At 51.1% G+C, this 18,124-nt stretch overlaps 1 protein-coding gene across 3 annotated transcripts in view; it reads right to left on the reverse strand.

The window, feature by feature from the left end:
- Positions 1-1,112: 1,112 nt before the first annotated feature.
- ACIN1 (apoptotic chromatin condensation inducer 1) overlaps positions 1,113-18,124 on the reverse strand; it is a 59,661-nt gene continuing 42,649 nt past the window's right edge. For all 3 annotated transcript variants that reach the window (XM_039365140.1, XM_039365141.1, XM_039365142.1), the window contains 9 exons: positions 16,872-17,014; positions 16,625-16,780; positions 13,799-13,970; positions 13,561-13,706; positions 11,664-11,771; positions 9,635-9,742; positions 6,804-7,122; positions 2,996-3,096; positions 1,113-1,781 (listed from right to left, as the gene is read on the reverse strand). In XM_039365140.1, the coding sequence (XP_039221074.1) occupies positions 1,479-1,781; positions 2,996-3,096; positions 6,804-7,122; positions 9,635-9,742; positions 11,664-11,771; positions 13,561-13,706; positions 13,799-13,970; positions 16,625-16,780; positions 16,872-17,014 (1,556 nt within the window). In that variant the 3' untranslated portion in view covers positions 1,113-1,478. The remainder of the gene's footprint in view (positions 1,782-2,995; positions 3,097-6,803; positions 7,123-9,634; positions 9,743-11,663; positions 11,772-13,560; positions 13,707-13,798; positions 13,971-16,624; positions 16,781-16,871; positions 17,015-18,124) is intronic.

Here is an 18,124-nt window from a genome sequence, read left to right on the forward strand (position 1 = left end):
GCAGCACCGTTTGCAGAATGGGATTTTTGGCGGGCTCAGCAGGGCAGAGACAGCCTGGACAATTCCTATTGGCTTTTGAAAGCCAATAGAATTAGACTCTATTCAAGAGAGTCTATTCTATTGGCTTTCAAAAGCCAATAGAATAAAAGGGAGTAGCACCGCTAAGGAAAAGGGGGAAAAAATGGCGGACTGCGTTGTTTGGCGAACCCCGCGAAATGGTCGTTCGACCCCAAACGTGGTCCCGACCCACAGGTTGAGAACCACTGGTTTAAATGCTAGTGGCTTCCCCGTTAGTGGGTGTTCTTACTAGCTCCTGGATTAGGCTGTTGTTGACTGTTTGTCTGAGTTGGTACAGCCTTCATTTGGTTTTTGTTTACCAAACCCCACTCCCTGATGACGTTACCTAGGTGGGTCATGAAACGTCTGCAAGAAAACCACCCAGCTCAGACCGCAACAAAGATCCCACATTCCTCCTTCTCCTCCCCCCCCCCACTCCACATACCCCAGTCTCTTCTAGCACTGATGAGGTTTTATTTATTTATTTATTTATGAGACTTATATACCGCTTTAAGTGCAAGCACTCTCTAAGCGGTGTACACCAGTAAGCAATGTATATATATATATATTTACATTGCCCCCAACAATCTGGGTCCTCATTTTACCTACCTCGGAAGGAGGGAAGGCTGAGTCAACCTTGAGCCGGTGAGATTTGAACCGCTGACCTGCTGAACACAGTCAGCTAAAGTGGCCTGCAGTACTGCACTCTAACTGCTGCGCCACCTCGGCTCGGTTACCTAGTTTGGTAATGAAACGTCTGCAGGAACCCAACCAGGCTCAGAGAGCGCCCAGGACCCCCCAGTTCAACCGCGAGCAACAAATATTCTCCAGATACAAACTGAACTGCTGGCTTGGGAACAAATGCCATCACAACTTGGTGGAGGGTGTGTGTGTGTGTGTCTCCCTTCCCTTTTGGAAAAACACAACAAGAGCCCTACGCACCAGGGTAGGCTTTAAGTGTCTTTTTGCAAGAGGTTAGGAAACAACTTTTTTCCCCACAACGGTGGCGGTCTCCCCTTTCTCCGCGCCCCCCCCCAAAGAAGCAGGACAGCAGCTTTAAAACTAACGCCATCTCTTTATTATGCTCTCTTTTCCTGTATCATCAGAAGAATAAAAAAAACATTTGCCCAAAATAAAATACAAATCAACGGGAAGGACACTGGCTCCAGAAGAAGGGAGCAGGAGGGGGGGGGGGTCAGGAATCAAACTCATCCCCACGTTAGGGGGAGGGAGGGGGCAGAGCCCTACCACTTCGGCTGCCCGCCCTGCCGGGCACTCTCGGCCCTTCCAGTGGTGGACAAAGAAACTCGCTCCCCCCTTGTTCTTCCTTACTAGGAGCTCGATTCGGGGGGGGGGGGAAGTGCCCCCAACCACCAACTCCCCCTCCCCGCTGAAGGTCAAAAGAAAGGCTGGGGAATAGCTCAGCGGCGCCCCCCTCTGTCCTGTACAGGTGTGCTCCGACTTCGACTCCGGCTGTGGCGGCTTTTGGCCTCGCGCCGTTCGCGGTCTCCTCCTCGGCCGCTGCGTTCGCCCGCTCGGCTGGCCCCGCCGCCGCTGGTGGCATTGGGGCGCTCGCGTTCCCGCTCTCTGCTGTGTTCCCGCCGCTTGTCGCGCTCGGCTTGGCGGTTGCGTTCTCGCTGACGGGCCTCTTCGGCTTCCAGTTCTTTGCGCCGGCGTTCCCGTTCTCGGGCGCGGGCCGCTCGCTCGGCCTGTTTCTGGACATACTGCGGGGAGAGGAACCCGGAGAGGGAAGAGCATCGGTGAAAGGACTGTCCCGCACAGGTCGCCCTCGACGTACGACCGTCGAGCCCCAAATTTCTGTCGCTAAGCAAGACGGTTGTTAAGTGAATCCGCTGCAGTTGTTAGGGTAGAATAGCTAGGTCCTCAACTTACAACAGTTTATTTCATGACGTTAAACGGGACTGGGGGAAAAAAAAAAGGGACGGGTGGCCCTTTCCCACCCTTACGGCTGTTGCGGCATCCCCATCAGTCACGTCATCAAAATTCAAATGCTTGGCAACTGACTCGTAGTTACGACAGTCGCCGCCTCCTGGGGTCACGCGATCCATTTTTGCCACCTCCTCACAAGCAAAGTCAACGGGGGGTAGCGGCGTTAGTCTCTCTTTTTTTTTTAATAATTTTTTTTTATTTTCCATTTATCCAACATAGTTATACAACAAAATTCACTTTACAAAATTTATTTATTTATGAGACTTATATACCGCTTTAAGTGCAAGCACTCTCTAAGCGGTGTACACCAGTAAGCAGTGTGTGTGTGTGTGTGTGTGTGTGTGTGTGTGTGTATATATATATATATTAATTACATTGCCCCCAACAATCTGGGTCCTCATTTTACCTACCCCGGAAGGATGGAAGGCTGAGTCAACCTTGAGCCGGTGAGATTTGAACCGCTCACCTGCTGAACACAGTCAGCTAAAGTGGCCTGCAGTACTGCACTCTAACTGCTGCGCCACCTCGGCGCATAATCATAATCATAACCATAACCATGGGTGCTGCTGGCTCCTTCCCCCCAAGCTGTATCCACCCTCCCTAATACCTTCCTTACTTCCCTCCTCTTTCTCTCCTCCCCTCACTGCTCTCTTCCCCTCCCCTTCTCCTCTGACCATCCTACTTCCTCCCTTCACTTTCCTCCCCTCTCATCTGCGTTACTCTCTTAACCAGTGCGGTGATTCACTTAACCATCGTCGCAAGAAAGGTCGGAAACACGGGGGCAAAATTCAGCTGACAACTGCCTCGCTTAGCGACAAGAGTTTGGGGGAGGAGTTCAGCTGTGGTTGTGAAGCTGAGGACGGCTTGCAGCTGCATCCCCCCATTTGTCCTGACTGCAGCTTGAGGAGTTTCTCACCCTCTGCGTGGAAGAAATCCATAAAACCACGTTTTGAGCCTTCGGCTCACCCCGGCTCACCTCCCTTCTCACCTGGATATCTGTGAGGGGCAGCCAGTAAATGCAGGGGGCTGCCTTGGTTTTACGGAACAGATCGTCGAGAAGCTTCGCCGGGGGTTCTTCTTGGGCTTTTTCTGTTGGGAAAGAAAGGAAGAGGGGTAGGTTGAAATTCTGCCCTCTTTCTGAGTCCCAAAGGTGCTGTCAACGCTGCTTAACATCGGATGTTTTTTTTTTTTAATTAAAACGTTTTATAAAAATTTCAATATAAACCAAAATCAACCCACCCCAAAAAACCCCTCTCCCTCCCCCACTTCCCAGAGCTGAGTACAGGGTTACAAACATGATAATCATAATCTAACTAACATTAACCAACTATATAAATAACCAAGTCCATAATGCGCTTTAATTCCCCTTTAACATAAATATAAACAAATTGCAAATAAACATAATAATAAAACATAAACAAGTTGACATCCTAATTATTGAACAATACAATCTCCAAATTGTTAAAATAATACTAATACTAAAAATAATAATAATATCATAATAAGACTCTAAAATTCACTCATAGGCTAAATGAAACTTTTTAGTCCCATATTTATTCTGAATATAATTTATCCATCTTCTCCAAACCGAAATGTACTTTCTTGCAAGTGATCCTTCAAGTAAGCAGAAATCTTAGCCATTTCTGCTAAATTTGACACTTTAAGCGTCTATTCTTCTATAGTAGGCAAGCAATCCTTCTTCCAATATTGCCCTACTAATAACCTTGCAGCTGTTATCAGATTCAACATCAAATTAATTTCTTTAGCATCACAATCTGTAATAACAACAATCTGTAATAACATCGGATGTTTTTGCATTGACAATAAATGGAAATTTTACCTTTTGCTTTTAGAGTCAGATGAGGCTGGGAGGGGGGGGATGTGAGCAGGAGTCCAGCTAGACATAACAACACTGGACCCAGTGTGAGAAACAAGGTTATTGTAACCAGAGCTGATAAGAAATTGGCGGGAGAGAAGCAGCCTGAGCGTCAAGCTAATTGAGGAATGTGATTTATGATGGTTAATTGGAGGAGGGAATTGTGCTTTGACACTATGTGCTCAGGGGGTGGGGAATTCAGTTTTTGGCTTCCTTTATGCCAGTGCTGATGCTATGCTACTCAAAATAAAGATTCTTTAAGGTAAACAATGCCTCGGAAGTTCTTTTGAAGAGTTTCATCTGTCGGAATTAACAAAAGAGATAAAAGAAAAGGAAGACACAGAGTACTATCTGATATGGAACAAGTGGTACGACTGACCAGAAATAATAAGAGGAGAATAAATGTGGAAAGGGCAAAAGCGGAAAATGTGTGTATAATAATGTATAGTCAAAATAATATGTATTATTCTTAGTATGAAGTATAGTATGAAGGAAGAAAAACGCAAATAAGAAACAACGGGACAACAAGGACAAATATATCTAAAGAAGAATAAGGGGAGGGAAATGTAAATAATAGAAGATTACCGTTACGAAATTGCTGTTAAAAAAAGGAGGAGTATACACTGTGTGTGTATGTGTGTTATGTTTTGTTTTGTTGGTTTAAAAAAATAAAATAATAAAAAAAAAGAGTTTCATTTGTCGGAACCAGGACAAGTGCTTTTTCCAGGAGGCAACTGGACTTCCGTGTTTTTTCTTTGAAGACGTTTCGCTCCTCGTCCAAGAAGCTTCTTCAGCTCTGACTGGAGGGTGGGGAATGGAAGGATTTATACTCCTTGCAAGCAGTTGGTCATTTTGCATTCTTTCAGAGAGCCGTTGAAGCCACTTGGAGGTTTACCTATGTCTTCAGGGTCACCCGAGTAGTGCAAATGAGTGTGTGGAGCCTTCTTTGGCTGCAGGATGTCTTCACACACTCCATGCACATTTGCACCACTCAGGTGACCCTGAAGACACAGGTAAACCTCCAAGTGGCCTCTAAAAGGGTGCAAATGACCAGCGGTCTGCAAGGAGTATAAATCCTTCCATTCCCCACCCTCCAGTCAGAGCCGAAGAAGCTTCTTGGATGAGAAGCGAAACGTCTTCAAAAAAGAAAAACAAGGAAATCCAGTTGCCTCATGAAAAAGCACCTTTGGGACAACCATGACCTGGATGATGGAGACTCTCCACGGACATTTCTCTGCTGAGTTTTTGCAAAGGGGCTGGAGAAGCCCACTTGCCATAGCTTGGGCATCGAAAAGGGCAATGTCTGGTTAAATCAGGGGTAGGCCACCTTTTTTATGACTCGTTGTTGTTTTAGAAAAGGATCTTTGTTGTTTTAGAAAAGGATCTTGGTTTTAGAAAAGGATCTTTTCTTTTAGAAAAGGATCTTCTCTATAGAAGAAAGTCCACTTTGAACTAGAACCAGGTTTAAGACTCCAACCAGGAGACCACGTTCTCTAGGGATGTTGGGTTGGGAGGGCTACTCAAACCTCCCTCCAGCTCAGAAGGCACAAACTTATTTATCTGTGTTCTGCCATTATTATTTTTATAAACAACTCGAAGGGGCGAACAGATCCAACATTGCTTTCTCCTCCTGTTTTCCTCATAACAACCTTGTGAAGCAGGTTGGGCTGAGAGAGAGGGACTAGCACCCTTGCCCCCCCCCTTCATGACTCGTGGACTTCAACTCCCAGAATTCCTGAGCCAGCATGAGGGAAACTTTGGCCCCTTCATGACTCGTGGACTTCAACTCCCAGAATTCCTGAGCCAGCATGAGGGAAACTTTGGCCCCTTCATGACTCGTGGACTTCAACTCCCAGAATTCCTGAGCCAGCATGAGGGAAACTTTGGCCCCTTCATGACTCATTCAACTCCCAGAATTCCTGAGCCAGCATGAGGGAAACTTTGGCCCCTTCATGACTCGTGGACTTCAACTCCCAGAATTCCTGAGCCAGCATGAGGGAAACCTTGGCCCCTTCATGACTCGTGGACTTCAACTCCCAGAATTCCTGAGCTGCCTGGCTCAGCTTGGAAACCTCTCTTTCCCCTCAGCGTTGCTGGCTCAGGAATTCTGGGAGTTGAAGTCCACGAGTCATAAAAGAGCCAAGATTGCCTACCCCCTCCAAGGTCCCTTCCAACTTTATTATTATTATTAGAAGCAATGGGTGGAAACTAATCAAGGAGAGAAGCAACCTGGAATTAAGGAGGAATTTCCTAACAGTGAGGACAATTAACCAGTGGAACAGCTTGCCACCAGAAGTAGTAGGTGCTCCATCACTGGAGGTTTTTAAGAAGAGACTATACAGCCACTTGTCTGGAATGGCCTAGGCGTAGGGCTAGGCCACCTTGGCTCTTTTAGGACTCGTGGACTTCAACTCCCAGAATTCCTGAGCCAGCCTGGCTCAGCTTGGAAACCTCTCCCTTTCCCCTCAGCATGGCTGGCTCAGGAATTCTGGGAGTTGAAGTCCACGAGTCATAAAAGAGCCAAGGTGGCCTCCACCTGGACTTGCCCAAAGTCAGCCAGCTGGCTTTCATGCCTAAGGCGGGACTAGAACTCACAGTCTCCTGGTGATTGGCCCAAAGTCACCCAGCCAGCTTTCACTGCTAAGGCGGGACTAGAACTCACCGTCTCCTGGTGATTGGACCAAAGTCACCCAGCCGGCTTTCACGGCTAAGGCGGGACTAGAACTCACCGTCTCCTGGTGATTGGACCAAAGTCACCCAGCCGGCTTTCACGGCTAAGGCGGGACTAGAACTCACCGTCTCCTGGTGATTGGACCAAAGTCACCCAGCCGGCTTTCACGGCTAAGGCAGGACTAGAACTCAGGGTCTCCCGGTTTCTATGTCTCCCTTACGCACTCGGCCAAACTCTCTCGCCTGTTACCTTTCTTCTCGGCTTTCTTCTCCTTTGATTTGGGCCGCTCCTTGCGGCGTCTCTCTCGGGACCGGGAGCGAGAGCGCGGGCCCTCACGCACCTTGTCCCGGTCCCACTCCCGCTCCGCCAGGGTCCTCTCCCGGCGTTCCATCTCTCGCTCCCGCTCGGCCCACTGCTCCCGCACGGCCGCCTCCCGCTCCCGCGCCTCCGAGCGCCGGGACAGCTCCCGTTCCCCCCGGGTGGTCGGGCCCGCCCCGGGGAAGGTGGGCACTTCGTCTGCCTTGGCCTCTGCGGGACGGTCGGTCAGAAGACCCCGGTGGAAGTCCAGCTGAGGAAGAGACAGGAAGGGCTCGGGTGAAGCAGGTTGAAGGCACAAAATCTCCGAGGTACAAAATCAACAGACGCTCGCAGGAAAGCTAAGAGGCATCTTCCTAGGGCAGGGCTTTTCAACCTTTTCACCCATTGTACCACTTTTAGGATATGGCAATATCCGAGTACCACCAGTCGCCTAGCAAGGTGTCAAAAATGTGACAAAAAAAAAAAAAAGGAAAAAAGTGATAAAGTACAGTTAGTCCTCGACTTACAACAGTTCGCTTGGTGACTGTTCGAAGTTACAACGGCACTGAAAAAAGTCCCCCCAAGCCACAGCCGAGCAAGACACCTGCCTGCCCGCCTGCCCGCGCTCTTCCTCCTGTCCGAGGTTTTCATTGTTGTGAGCATTTCTGCTGAGGATTGGCAGCGGGGCTGGGGGGTGTTTGGTTTTTATTCCCCCCCCTCGTCTGCTGGGTGGTTACAGCAGGTTTTGGTCCCTTCCCATGACCCTGGGACACTGTGACTGTCATAAATATGAATCAGTTGCCAAGCCTCTGAAGGTAAATCACAAGACCCTGGAGAGGCTGCAACATTCCAGCTGATCGGTGCTTCTTCTGGGCTCAGCAGAAGCACCAGGATCAGTGCTGCTTTCCAGCTGATCGGTGCTTCTTCAGGGCTCAGCAGAAGCGCCACGATCAGCGCCGAGCTCCAGGTGGAGCCTGGCGCTGATCCTGATGCTTCCACTGAGCCCTGACAGCCCTGAAGCTCCAAAAAAACCAAAACAAAAAAAAAAGGAAAAAAGTGATAACGTACAGGTAGTGCTCGACTTACAACAGTTCGCTTGGTGACTGTTCGTAGTTAAAACGGCACTGAAAAAAGTCCCCGCAAGCCACAGCCGAGCAAGACACCTTCCTGCCCACCCGGAGGCGCTCTTCCTCCTGTCCGAGGTTTTCATTGTTGTGAGCATTTCTGTTGGAGATTGGCAGCATGGGTGGGGTGGGGGGTATTTGGTTTTTATTCTCCCCCCCCCCGTCTGCTGGGTGGTTGCAGCAGGTTTTGGTCCCTTCCCATGACCCTGGGACACTGTGACCGTCATAAATATGAATCAGTTGCCAAGCCTCTGAAGGTAAATCACAAGACCCTGGAGAGGCTGCAACATTCCAGCTGATCGGCGCTTCTTCTGGGCTCAGCAGAAGCACCAGGATCAGTGCTGCTTTCCAACTGATTGGTGCTTCTTCAGGGCTCAGCAGAGCTCCAGCTGGAGCCTGGCACTGATCCTGGCGCTTCCAGTGAAAGCCCCGAAGCGCCAATCAGCTGGAAAGCGGCACTGATCCTGGGGCTTCCGCTAAGCCCTGACAGCCTTGCAGCTCCAGCCGTCTCTCGCTCAGGCTTGTGTGGTGCTGCCACCGATTCAGCTCATTCCCCTCCCCTGCTATCACTTTTCTAGGATGGTCGCGTATCACCTGACAGGTGCCAATGTACCACCAGTGGTACCCGTACCACTGGTTGAAAAGCCCTGTCCTAGGGCATCAATTTGACAGGTGGTCCTCGGCTTGTGATCGTAATTGGGTCTGGAATTTCCACTGCTAGGGGATTGTTGTGTGCGTCATGTCCTATCTTACAACTTCTTTTGTTGAGGTTGTTAAGCAAAGCACATGGCTGTTCAGCGAATCCACTTTGTCGGGAGCCCAAAGAGGACACAAATGACTGCAACAGTTGTAAATTTATGCCGGCGCCTGGCTTGGATTTTGTTTTTATCACATGACCCTGCCGCCACAGTTGTGACTGCGAAGACGGGTTGCGAGTCCTTGTTTTCAACATTAGGTTTGAATGGTCGCTAAGGGGACGGCCGTAAGTTGAGGACTGCTTCTACTTTCTTCCTCCTCTGACAGAGGGACAAAGTGGAGCGGAAGCTGACAAAGTGGAGCAGAGCAACTGCTCCAGTTCTCTTTTGGCCATTACCGGTCAGTCCTCGACTTACAACCACAATGGAGCCCAACATTTTATGTCGCAAAGCGAGACATTTGTTAAAAGTGAGCTTTGCCGCAATTTACAACTTTTCTTGCCACAGGGGCTGAAATGAATCGCTGCGGTTGTTCAGCTCGTCACACGGTCATTGTGAATCTGGCTTCCCCTGTAGACTTGTGGGAAGGCCGCAAAAGGGGATCACGTGACTCCCCTCGGGACGCTACCGGTCATAAAAGTTGTCAAGCGTCCGAATGTAAACCACGTGACTGTGGGGATGCCGCAATGGCCGTAAATTGTGAAAAGTGGTCATCCATCGCTTTTCTTCAGTGCCGTTGTAACTTCAAACAGTCGTCAAGTAAGCTGCCGTATGTTGAGGACTACCTGCATCGCTAACAGCCAGAGAGAGACGTGCCTTCTGCCAGCCCACCATTTTCAGAGCACGTTTTCCTGTTTCGCTTTCTTGCACCGAGCTCCAGGGCACGGGGGCAGAGACCCCCCCCTCCTAATGTTGGATCCCTCCCCGCCTGTCCCACGCCTTCCCTCCCCGTCGGGGTCCGTACCTCATCCTGCTCCACGAAATCTGCCGATAAAAACTTGGGGTTAGACTGTGGCCACTTGACCCCGTGGAGGGCGTTCCGCGTCGCGACAGCTTCTTCCACTGTTGAATACTGAAAGGAAATATTGGAGGAAGAGAGAAAGAGAGCAGGGGAGGGAGGAAGGGAGAGGGAGAGAGAGAGAGAGAGAGAAGAAGAAGAAGAAGAAGAAGAGGGATAGAGAGAGAGAGGAAGGGAGGGAAAGAGGTAGGGAGAGAGAGGGGGAAAAGGGAGAGGGAGGGAGAGAAAGAGGAAGAGAGAGGGGGAAGGAGAGGAAGAGGGAGAGGGGGGGAAAGGGAGAGGCAGGGAGGGAGGGAGAGACGGGGGGAAGGGAGAGGCAGGGAAGATGAAGAGGGAGGGGAGGAAGAGAGAGAGAGAGGAGGGAGAGGAGGGAGAGAGAGAGGGGGAGAAAGGGAGGGAGGGAGAAGGGGAAAGGGAGAGGCAGGCAGGGAGGGAGAGGGATAGAGAGAGGGGGAAGGGAGGGAGAGAGAGGGAAAGAGGGAGAGAGGTAGGGAGAGAGAGGGGGGAGGGAGAAGGGAGAGGGGGGAAAAGGGAGAGGGAGGGAGGGAGAGGAAGAGAGCAGGGGGAAGGAGAGGAAGAGGGAGAGAGGGGGGAAGGGAGAGGCAGGCAGGGAGGGAGAGGGATAGAGAGGGGGAAGGGAGGGAGAGAGAGGGAAAGAGGGAGAGAGGTAGGGAGAGAGAGGGGGGAGGGAGAAGGGAGAGGGGGGGAAAAGGGAGAGGGAGGGAGGGAGAGGAAGAGAGCGGGGGAAGGAGAGGAAGAGGGAGAGAGGGGGGAAGGGAGAGGCAGGCAGGGAGGGAGAGGGATAGAGAGAGGGGGAAGGGAGGGAGAGGGAAAGAGGGAGAGAGGAGGGAGAGAGGGGGAGGGAGAAGGGAGAGGGGGGGAAAAGGGAGAGGGAGGGAGAGAGAGGAAGAGCGCGGGGGAAGGAGAGGAAGAGGGAGAGAGGGGGGGAAAGGGAGAGGCAGGGAGGGAGAGAGAGGGGGGAAGAGGAGAGGGGAGAGGAGGAAGAGAGAGAGAGAGGAGGGAGAGGAGAGAGAGAGGGGGGGAGAAAGGGAGGGAGAGGGGGAAAGGGAGAGGCAGGGAGGGAGGGAGGGAAGAAGAGGGAGAGAGAGGGGGAAGGGGAGAGAGGGAGAGAGGGAGGAGGAAGACAGAAAGAGGAAGAGGGGGGGATAGAGAGAGGAGAGAGGGAAAGAGAGGGAGAGAGAAGACAGAAAGTGGAGGAAGAGGGAGAGAGAGAAGGAGAGAGAGAGAGGAGGGAGAGGAGAGAGAGAGAGGAGGGAGAGAGAGGGGGAGAAAGAGAGGGAGAAGGGGAAAGGGAGAGGCAGGGAGGGAGGGAGGAAGAGGGAGAGAGAGGGGGAAGGGGAGAGAGGGAGGAGGAAGACAGAAAGAGGGAGAGGGCGGGATAGAGAGAGGAGAGAGAGGGAAAGAGAGGGAGAGAGAAGACAGAAAGTGGAGGAAGAGGGAGAGAGAGAGGAGAGAGAGAGAGGGGGAGAGAGAGAGAGAGAGATATGTCTCCAGCCATTCCCCCCCCCCCGCTCCCCAAATCCTGAAGTGTTCCTCTTAAACTGAACTGAAAAAAGCGACTTGGAGGAGAAGCGAAACGTTTTTTCAAGGGGACAACCCCCCCCCCAAAAGCCCAGTTGCTTTTTGAAAAAGCACCTTTGGGACAACCGCGACTCGGGAGGGCTGGGAATCCCCGTGGACACTCCGCTTCAATTCCCTCCCCCCCCCACAAAGGAAAGCTTGCTTTAAAAATCCTCCCTAAATTCCCTTTAAACCAGGACAAGCATTTTGCATCCAGCGGCGTTAACGAACGAGCCCAGCCAACTTGGGGGAATCCTCGCCATCTTGGCTTTAACCTTAAAAAACCGGCACCGGTCTGGTTCTGAGCAGAGCTTTCCAGACGAGAGGCGGATTCGTCTGGAAAGGAGAATTTCAGGAGGAGGAGGAAGAGAACACCCCCCCCCCCAAGACTCACGGTGACGTAGCAGTGCGACTTGATCTTGTCGATCCAAAAAGCCTCCTCAACCAGGGTGCCCGTCCGGCCGAGAAGCTCCTTCAGCTGACCCAGGGTGAAGGGCCTCACCTACCCACGGGGACAAACATCCGGGGATTAAGAAAGGCTCCCAAAGGCCCCCCCCCAAAAAAAATTACTCTTCCCAAAATGAGGGGGTCCCTTGTGCTCTCGGAGTTTGTGTGTTTCCTTGCAGACGTTTCATGACCCAATTCGGCAACGTCATCAGTGCTAGAAGGGAGTGAGGTATGAAGAGAGGAGGGGAGAAGGAGGGGATGGCGGGAAGGGGAGGAGCAGCAGGAAAGGAGGAGGAGGAGGTGGTGATGATCTGTGGGGTCCTTGGTGCTCTCTGAGCTTGGTTGTATTTTTTGCAGACGTCTCATGACCCAACTAGAGAATATCATCAGTGCTAGAAGGGGAGTGGGGTTTGCAGGGAGGGGGAGGAGGAGGAGGAGGAGGAGGAGGAGGAGGAGGAGGAGGAGGAGGAGGAGGAGGAGGAAGAGAAGGAGGACTATGAGGTCCTTGGTGCTCTCTGAGCTTGGTTGTATTTTTTGCAGACGTTTCATGACCCAACTAGAGAATATCATCAGTGCTAGAAGGGGAGTGGGGGTTGTGGAGTGAAGCAAGAGGGAGAGGAGGAGGAGGAGGAGATGGGAAGGTGTGGGAGGAGGACTGTGGGGTCCTAGGTGCTCTCTGAGCTTGCTTGTTTTCTTGCAGACGTTTCACGACCCAACTAGGGAACATCATCAGTGCTAGAAGGGAGTGTGGGAGAGGAGGAGGAGGACGATGACTGTGGGGTCCTTGGTGCTCTCTGAGCTTGTTTTCTTGCAGACGTTTCACGACCCCACTAGGTAACATCATCAGTGTTAGAAGGGGGGGGAGGAGAGAGGAAGAGGAAGACTATGGGGTCCCTGGTGCTCTCCGAGTTTGCTTGTTTTCTTGCAGACATTTCATGACCTAACTAGGTAACGTCATCCGTGCTAGTAAGGAGTGCTGTTTGTTGTCGTTGTATATTCCAGTGTTGTCTTGTCTATCTGGTTGGGTGGGTGGGTGGGGGCTGGTCTTAGGGATTCTTCAATTGGGCTGTTTACTTATGGCTTTCGCAGTTTCTTCACTGCGGTGTTGCTGACTCGACTGTCGGTCTGAAATTGACCTCGGAGTTAATCTAGGCCAGTGGTTCTCAACCTTTTTAATGCCGCGACCCCCAATCGGCCATAAGTCGAGGGCTACTCAATCGGTCATAAGTCCAGGACTACTCAACTGGTGCAGCACCGTTTGCAGAAGGGGACTTTTGGCGGGCTCAGCAGGGCAGAGACAGCCTGGACAATTCCTATTGGCTTTTGAAAGCCAATAGAATTAGACTCTATGCAAGAGAGTCTATTCTATTGGCTTTCAAAAACCAGTAGAATCAAAGGGAGTAGCACAGCTAAGGAAAAGGGGGAAAAAATGGCGGACTGCGTTGTTTGGCGACCCCCGTGAAATGGTCGTTCGACCCCAAATGGGGTCCCGACCCACAGGTTGAGAACCACTGGGCTAGGCTGATCTGAGGGCTGATTAACGCTGGAGAAGGGCTGGAGTCCTTTTCTCTTTGGGGCTGGCTGATTGTCGCCTTTGCCCAATCTGTAGAGGTTTATTAGTATCTGTGTGTTTATTGATGGCTTGATTGGTCGAGAGTTGCCAGAAATTTCCTGGTAGGGGAATTGGATTGGGCCCAGTCTAGAATGATCGCATTCCACCCCCCCCCCCAATTGAAACTACGGTTAACTCTTGTCTCTTAAGTTGCGAAATTAAAAAGAATTTCAGCCCTGACTTTTTGGGCTGCCCGCCGGGAGCTGCCCGCCGCCCTGGGAAAACAACTCACCAGGTTGCAGATGTGAACGATGCAGCTGACCTTGCCGCGGGGAGGAGAGGGGACCTGGGCCGTGCGGACAGGGTCGTCGATGGTGATGGAGACCCCGGAGCGCTGCTGGCTGATGGACCGCCGGGTGAGAGTGTCGCTCAGCGTGACTGCGGGACGAAGGAAGGCAGAAACTCACAGGTGACCCTACCTGTATGGTCAATCGCTTCCCCTCTTCTGCCAATCATCTCACCCCCGTTACCTTTTTTGACTTCGTGCTCTACCGGTAGAGGCAGGACCACCGTCTCTACAGCGACAACAGGCGCCACCTCCGGCTGTTCTTCCTCGTGGACCTTCTCCTCTTCCTCCTCCTCCTCTTCCTCCTCCTCCTCCTCCTCCCCTTGGCCCTTCTCTTGCCCTTCGACAGGGACCACCTGTGAGGGAAAGGGGGCAGGGTGAGCTTGAGAAAAAGACCCTTTTTTATACGAGCGATCCTGGTCTAAACCCGGTTTTGGGGGGACCCCCACCCTTCCTGCCAGCTTTTTTCCATCCAAAGCCCTTCGTGTTGCGGACGAGACAAGGGAGGGTCTTCCATTCTTTCCCTTTGAGTCAGGGGTATCAGAGAACGAGCGAATGTTTAAATTAGAGAATGTTCTAACGGGTTTCTAGTACTCATGAGCACGAGAAATAGAAATCTTTCTAAGCTCGTTTTTTTTTTAAAAAAATCTGAATTTTTTAGTTTATTCAGAAGATTAAAATAGAAAAAAAATTAAGGGTCAAAAGAAAACTAGACAAGAACATTTTTTAAAAAAAGTGAATTAAAAAGATAAAAGACCGAAACATGTATACCAGGGGTAGGCAATCTGGGCCCTTTTATGACTCGTGGACTTCAACTCCCAGAATTCCTGAGCCAGCATGGCTCAGCTTGGAAACCTCTCCCTTTCCCCTCAGCTTGGCTGGCTCAGGAATTCTGGGAGTTGAAGTCCACCAGTCATAAAAGAGCCAAGGTTGCCTAGCCCTAGCCTAGCTCTAATCAGTTCCTTATTCCTCTGCCTGAGCCAGCATGAGGGAAACTTTGGTCTCAACAGTGGACTTCAACTCCCAGAATTCCTGAGCCAGCATGAGGGAAACTTTGGCCCCTTCATGACTCGTGGACTTCAACTCCCAGAATTCTGGAGCCAGCATGAGGGAAACTTTGGCCCCTTCATGACTCGTTGAGTTCAACTCCCAGAATTCCTGAGCCAGCATGAGGGAAACTTTGGCCCCTTCATGACTCGTGGACTTCAACTCCCAGAATTCCTGAGCCAGCATGAGGGAAACTTTGGCCCCTTCATGACTCGTGAACTTCAACTCCCAGAATTCCTGAGCCAGCATGAGGGAAACTTTGGCCCTTCATGACTCGTGGACTTCAACTCCCAGAATTCCTGAGCCAGCATGAGGGAAACTTTGGCCCCTTCATGACTCGTGGACTTCAACTCCCAGAATTCCTGAGCCAGCATGGCTCTGCTTGGAAACCTCTCCCTTTCCCCTCAGCGTGGCTGGCTCAGGAATTCTGGGAGTTGGAGTCCACGAGTCATAAAAGAGCCGAGGTGGCCTACCGCTGGCCTAGATGAACACTGATGAATCTATTCCAACAATAATAGCTTCCTCTCTATATTATATATTTTCCACTTTGAGAACAAGTATACTTTCTCCAATGGCCATTTAACAGAATAGCAGAGTTGGAAGGGACCTTGGAGGTGTTCTAGTCCAACCCCCTGCTCAGGCAGGAAACCCTCTTAACATTTCAGACAAAATGGCTGTCCAGTCTCTTCTTCAAAAGCTTCAGTGATGGAGCACCCACAACTTCTGGAGGCAAGTGGTTCCCCTGGCTAATTGTTCTAACTGTCAGGAAGTTTCTCCTTAGTTCCAGGCTTCTGCTTTTCTCCTTGATGAGTTTCCATCCGTTGCTTCTTCTCTGCCTTCGGGCGCTTTGGAGAAGAGTTTGACTCCCTCTTCTTTATATAGATTTTTCAGTTAATTCAATGGCAAAGCCATAGAATTAATCCTACATTCTGTGGAGTTCTTGAGGTTCTCTAAGCTTGGTTTACAGACGTTTCACTACCAACCTAGGTAACAGCATCAGGGGTCCTGGCAAGCTGAATTCGGTCTGCCTACACCAGTGTTTCTCAACCTTGACAATTTTAAGGCATGTGGACTTCAACTCCCAGAATTCCACAGCCAGCAATGCTGGCTGTGGAATTCTGGGAGTTGAAGTCCACATGCCTTAAAATTGTCAAGGTTGAGAAACACTGGCCTACACAAGAGACAGAGGTGACAGTGCCTCCCCTCTCCCTTTTGTCTCTGGCCAGACAACTTTGGCTTAAGCCTGCCGGCAAACGTGTTTGGCCAGAATAATTTTGACCGGTGGGACGGTTGTGTTAAAAAGGAGGGCCTGACAGCTACATTAGATTCTTGAGGTTATTTTTAGTTTAAATCTGAGCGTTTGCCTCGGCCTGCAATTAGCATCTGTCCTTTTTTGGGGGGGGGGGGGGTTAGCGTTACGCTACTAAATGGTTTCTTTTACGGGAGATTGGGCTGTTCACCACCCTGGAAATCTATGGGAGACGAGAGAGCACGGAAACATCGGAGCTGAACAGATCGGCCATCAAGCGCTCGCTGGAGTGCTACTTCCTTTTATAGCAGTAGTTCTCAACCTTTTTAATGCCACGACCCCCCCCAACCGGTCGTAAGTCGAGGACTACTCAACTGGTGCAGCACCGTTTGCAGAATGGGACTTTTGGCGGGCTCAGCAGGGCAGAGACAGCCTGGACAATTCCTGTTGGCTTTGGAAAGCCAATCAAATTAGACACTATTCAAGAGAGCCTATTCTATTGGCTTTCAAAAGCCAATAGAATAAGAGGGAGGAGCACAGCTAAGGAAAAGGGGGGGGGGGGAAATGGCAGACTGCGTTGTTTGGCGACCCCCGTGAAATGGTCGTTCGACCCCAAATGGGGTCCCGACCCACAGGTTGAGAACCACTGTTTTATAGGAAAGGCCACCCCCCCACGCCCAGGGAACCGATCAGGAGCCCCCACCCACCACCAACCTGGGTGACCGTGCGGCATATCTTGAGGGCTTTCTCGTGCGCCGGCTCTTCCAAGTGGCGCTCGGCTTCGTCTTCGGAGATGCGGGAGTCGTCGGCATGAAGCTCCACCACGGCTTCCTGGCCTCCAGGCGGCGGCTTAATCTCCGGGATCAGGCTCTGGAGGGGGAGCAGGAGGAGGAGGAAAAACAAGACATCAGGGTCTGATCCTGGCTGCCCCTGAATCGACTTTTCTCCCCGTCCTGGTTACCTTGAGGGACTCTGTGGTGATGCTGATGGAGGGTTTCTTCTGGGTCGTGGCCGTGCTGGCTCCCCAGCGCCGTTTGCGGCCCGCCGGCTGGCTTCCTTCAGTGTCGCTGTTCGTGGCGACGGCCCCCTTGGCCACGGAGGAGGCTGCGAGGGAGGGAAGGCGTTAAGCCTGAAAAGACGGGTCCAAGAGGCCATCTGTGTCAAAACTGAACAGCCCTCCCTCAACAGAGGAGGGATACGACACCATCTATCAACAAGTTTTTGACACCTTGCTAGGCGACTGGTGGTACTTGGACGTTGCCGTATCCTAAAAGTGGTACCGTGGGTGAAAAGGTTGAAAAGCCCTGTTTTAGAGAATCGCTGAGGCCACTTGGAGGTATAGCAGTATTCCCATATCTCAGGGGCTGCCACAAAGAAGAGGGAGTCAAGCTATTCTCCAAAGCACCTGAAGGCAGGACAAGAAGCAACGGGTGGAAACTAATCAAGGAGAGACGCAATCTAGAACTAAGGAGAAACTTCCTGACAGTGAGAACAATTAACCAGTGGAACAATCTGCCTCCAGAAGCAGTAAATGCTCCAACACTGGAAGTTTTTAAGAAGAGACTGGACAGCCATTTGTCCAAAATGGTGTAGGGTTTCCTGCCTGAGCAGGGGGTTGGTCTAGATGACCTCCAAGGTCCCTTCCAACTTTACTACTATTACTATCTCCAGCCTACAACACAGTCCCAAGAAGGCTCCACGCCTGCTCAGGTGACCCTGAGGACACAGATAAACCTCCAAGTGGCCTCAATGACTCTCTAAAACAGGGCTTTTCAACCTTTTCACCCACTGTACCACTTTTAGGATATGGCAACATCTGAGTACCACCAGTCGCCTAGCAAGGTGTCAAAAACTCGATGACAAAAAAAAAAAAAAAGATGAAGTACAAGTAGTCCTTGACTTACAACAGTTCGCTTAGTGACTGTTCGAAGTTACAATGGCACTGAAAAAGTGCCCACCAAACCACAGCCGAGCAAGACACTTGCCTGCCCGCCCGGTGACGCTCTTCCTCCTGTCCAAGGTTTTCATTGTTGTGAGCATTTCTGTTGGGGATTGGCAGTGGAGGTGGGGTGGGGGGGGGTGTTTGGTTTTTATCCCCCCTCGTCTGCTAGGTGGTTGCAGCAGGTTTTGGTCACTTCCCATGACCCTGGGACACTGTGACCGTCATAAATAGGAATCAGTTGCCAAGCATCTGAATGTAAATCACAAGACCCT

The sequence above is a fragment of the Crotalus tigris genome, unplaced genomic scaffold, assembly GCF_016545835.1.
Source record: "Crotalus tigris isolate CLP2741 ecotype Arizona unplaced genomic scaffold, ASM1654583v1 scf7180000019964.508439, whole genome shotgun sequence".
In the NCBI taxonomy this organism is placed as follows: domain Eukaryota; kingdom Metazoa; phylum Chordata; class Lepidosauria; order Squamata; family Viperidae; genus Crotalus; species Crotalus tigris.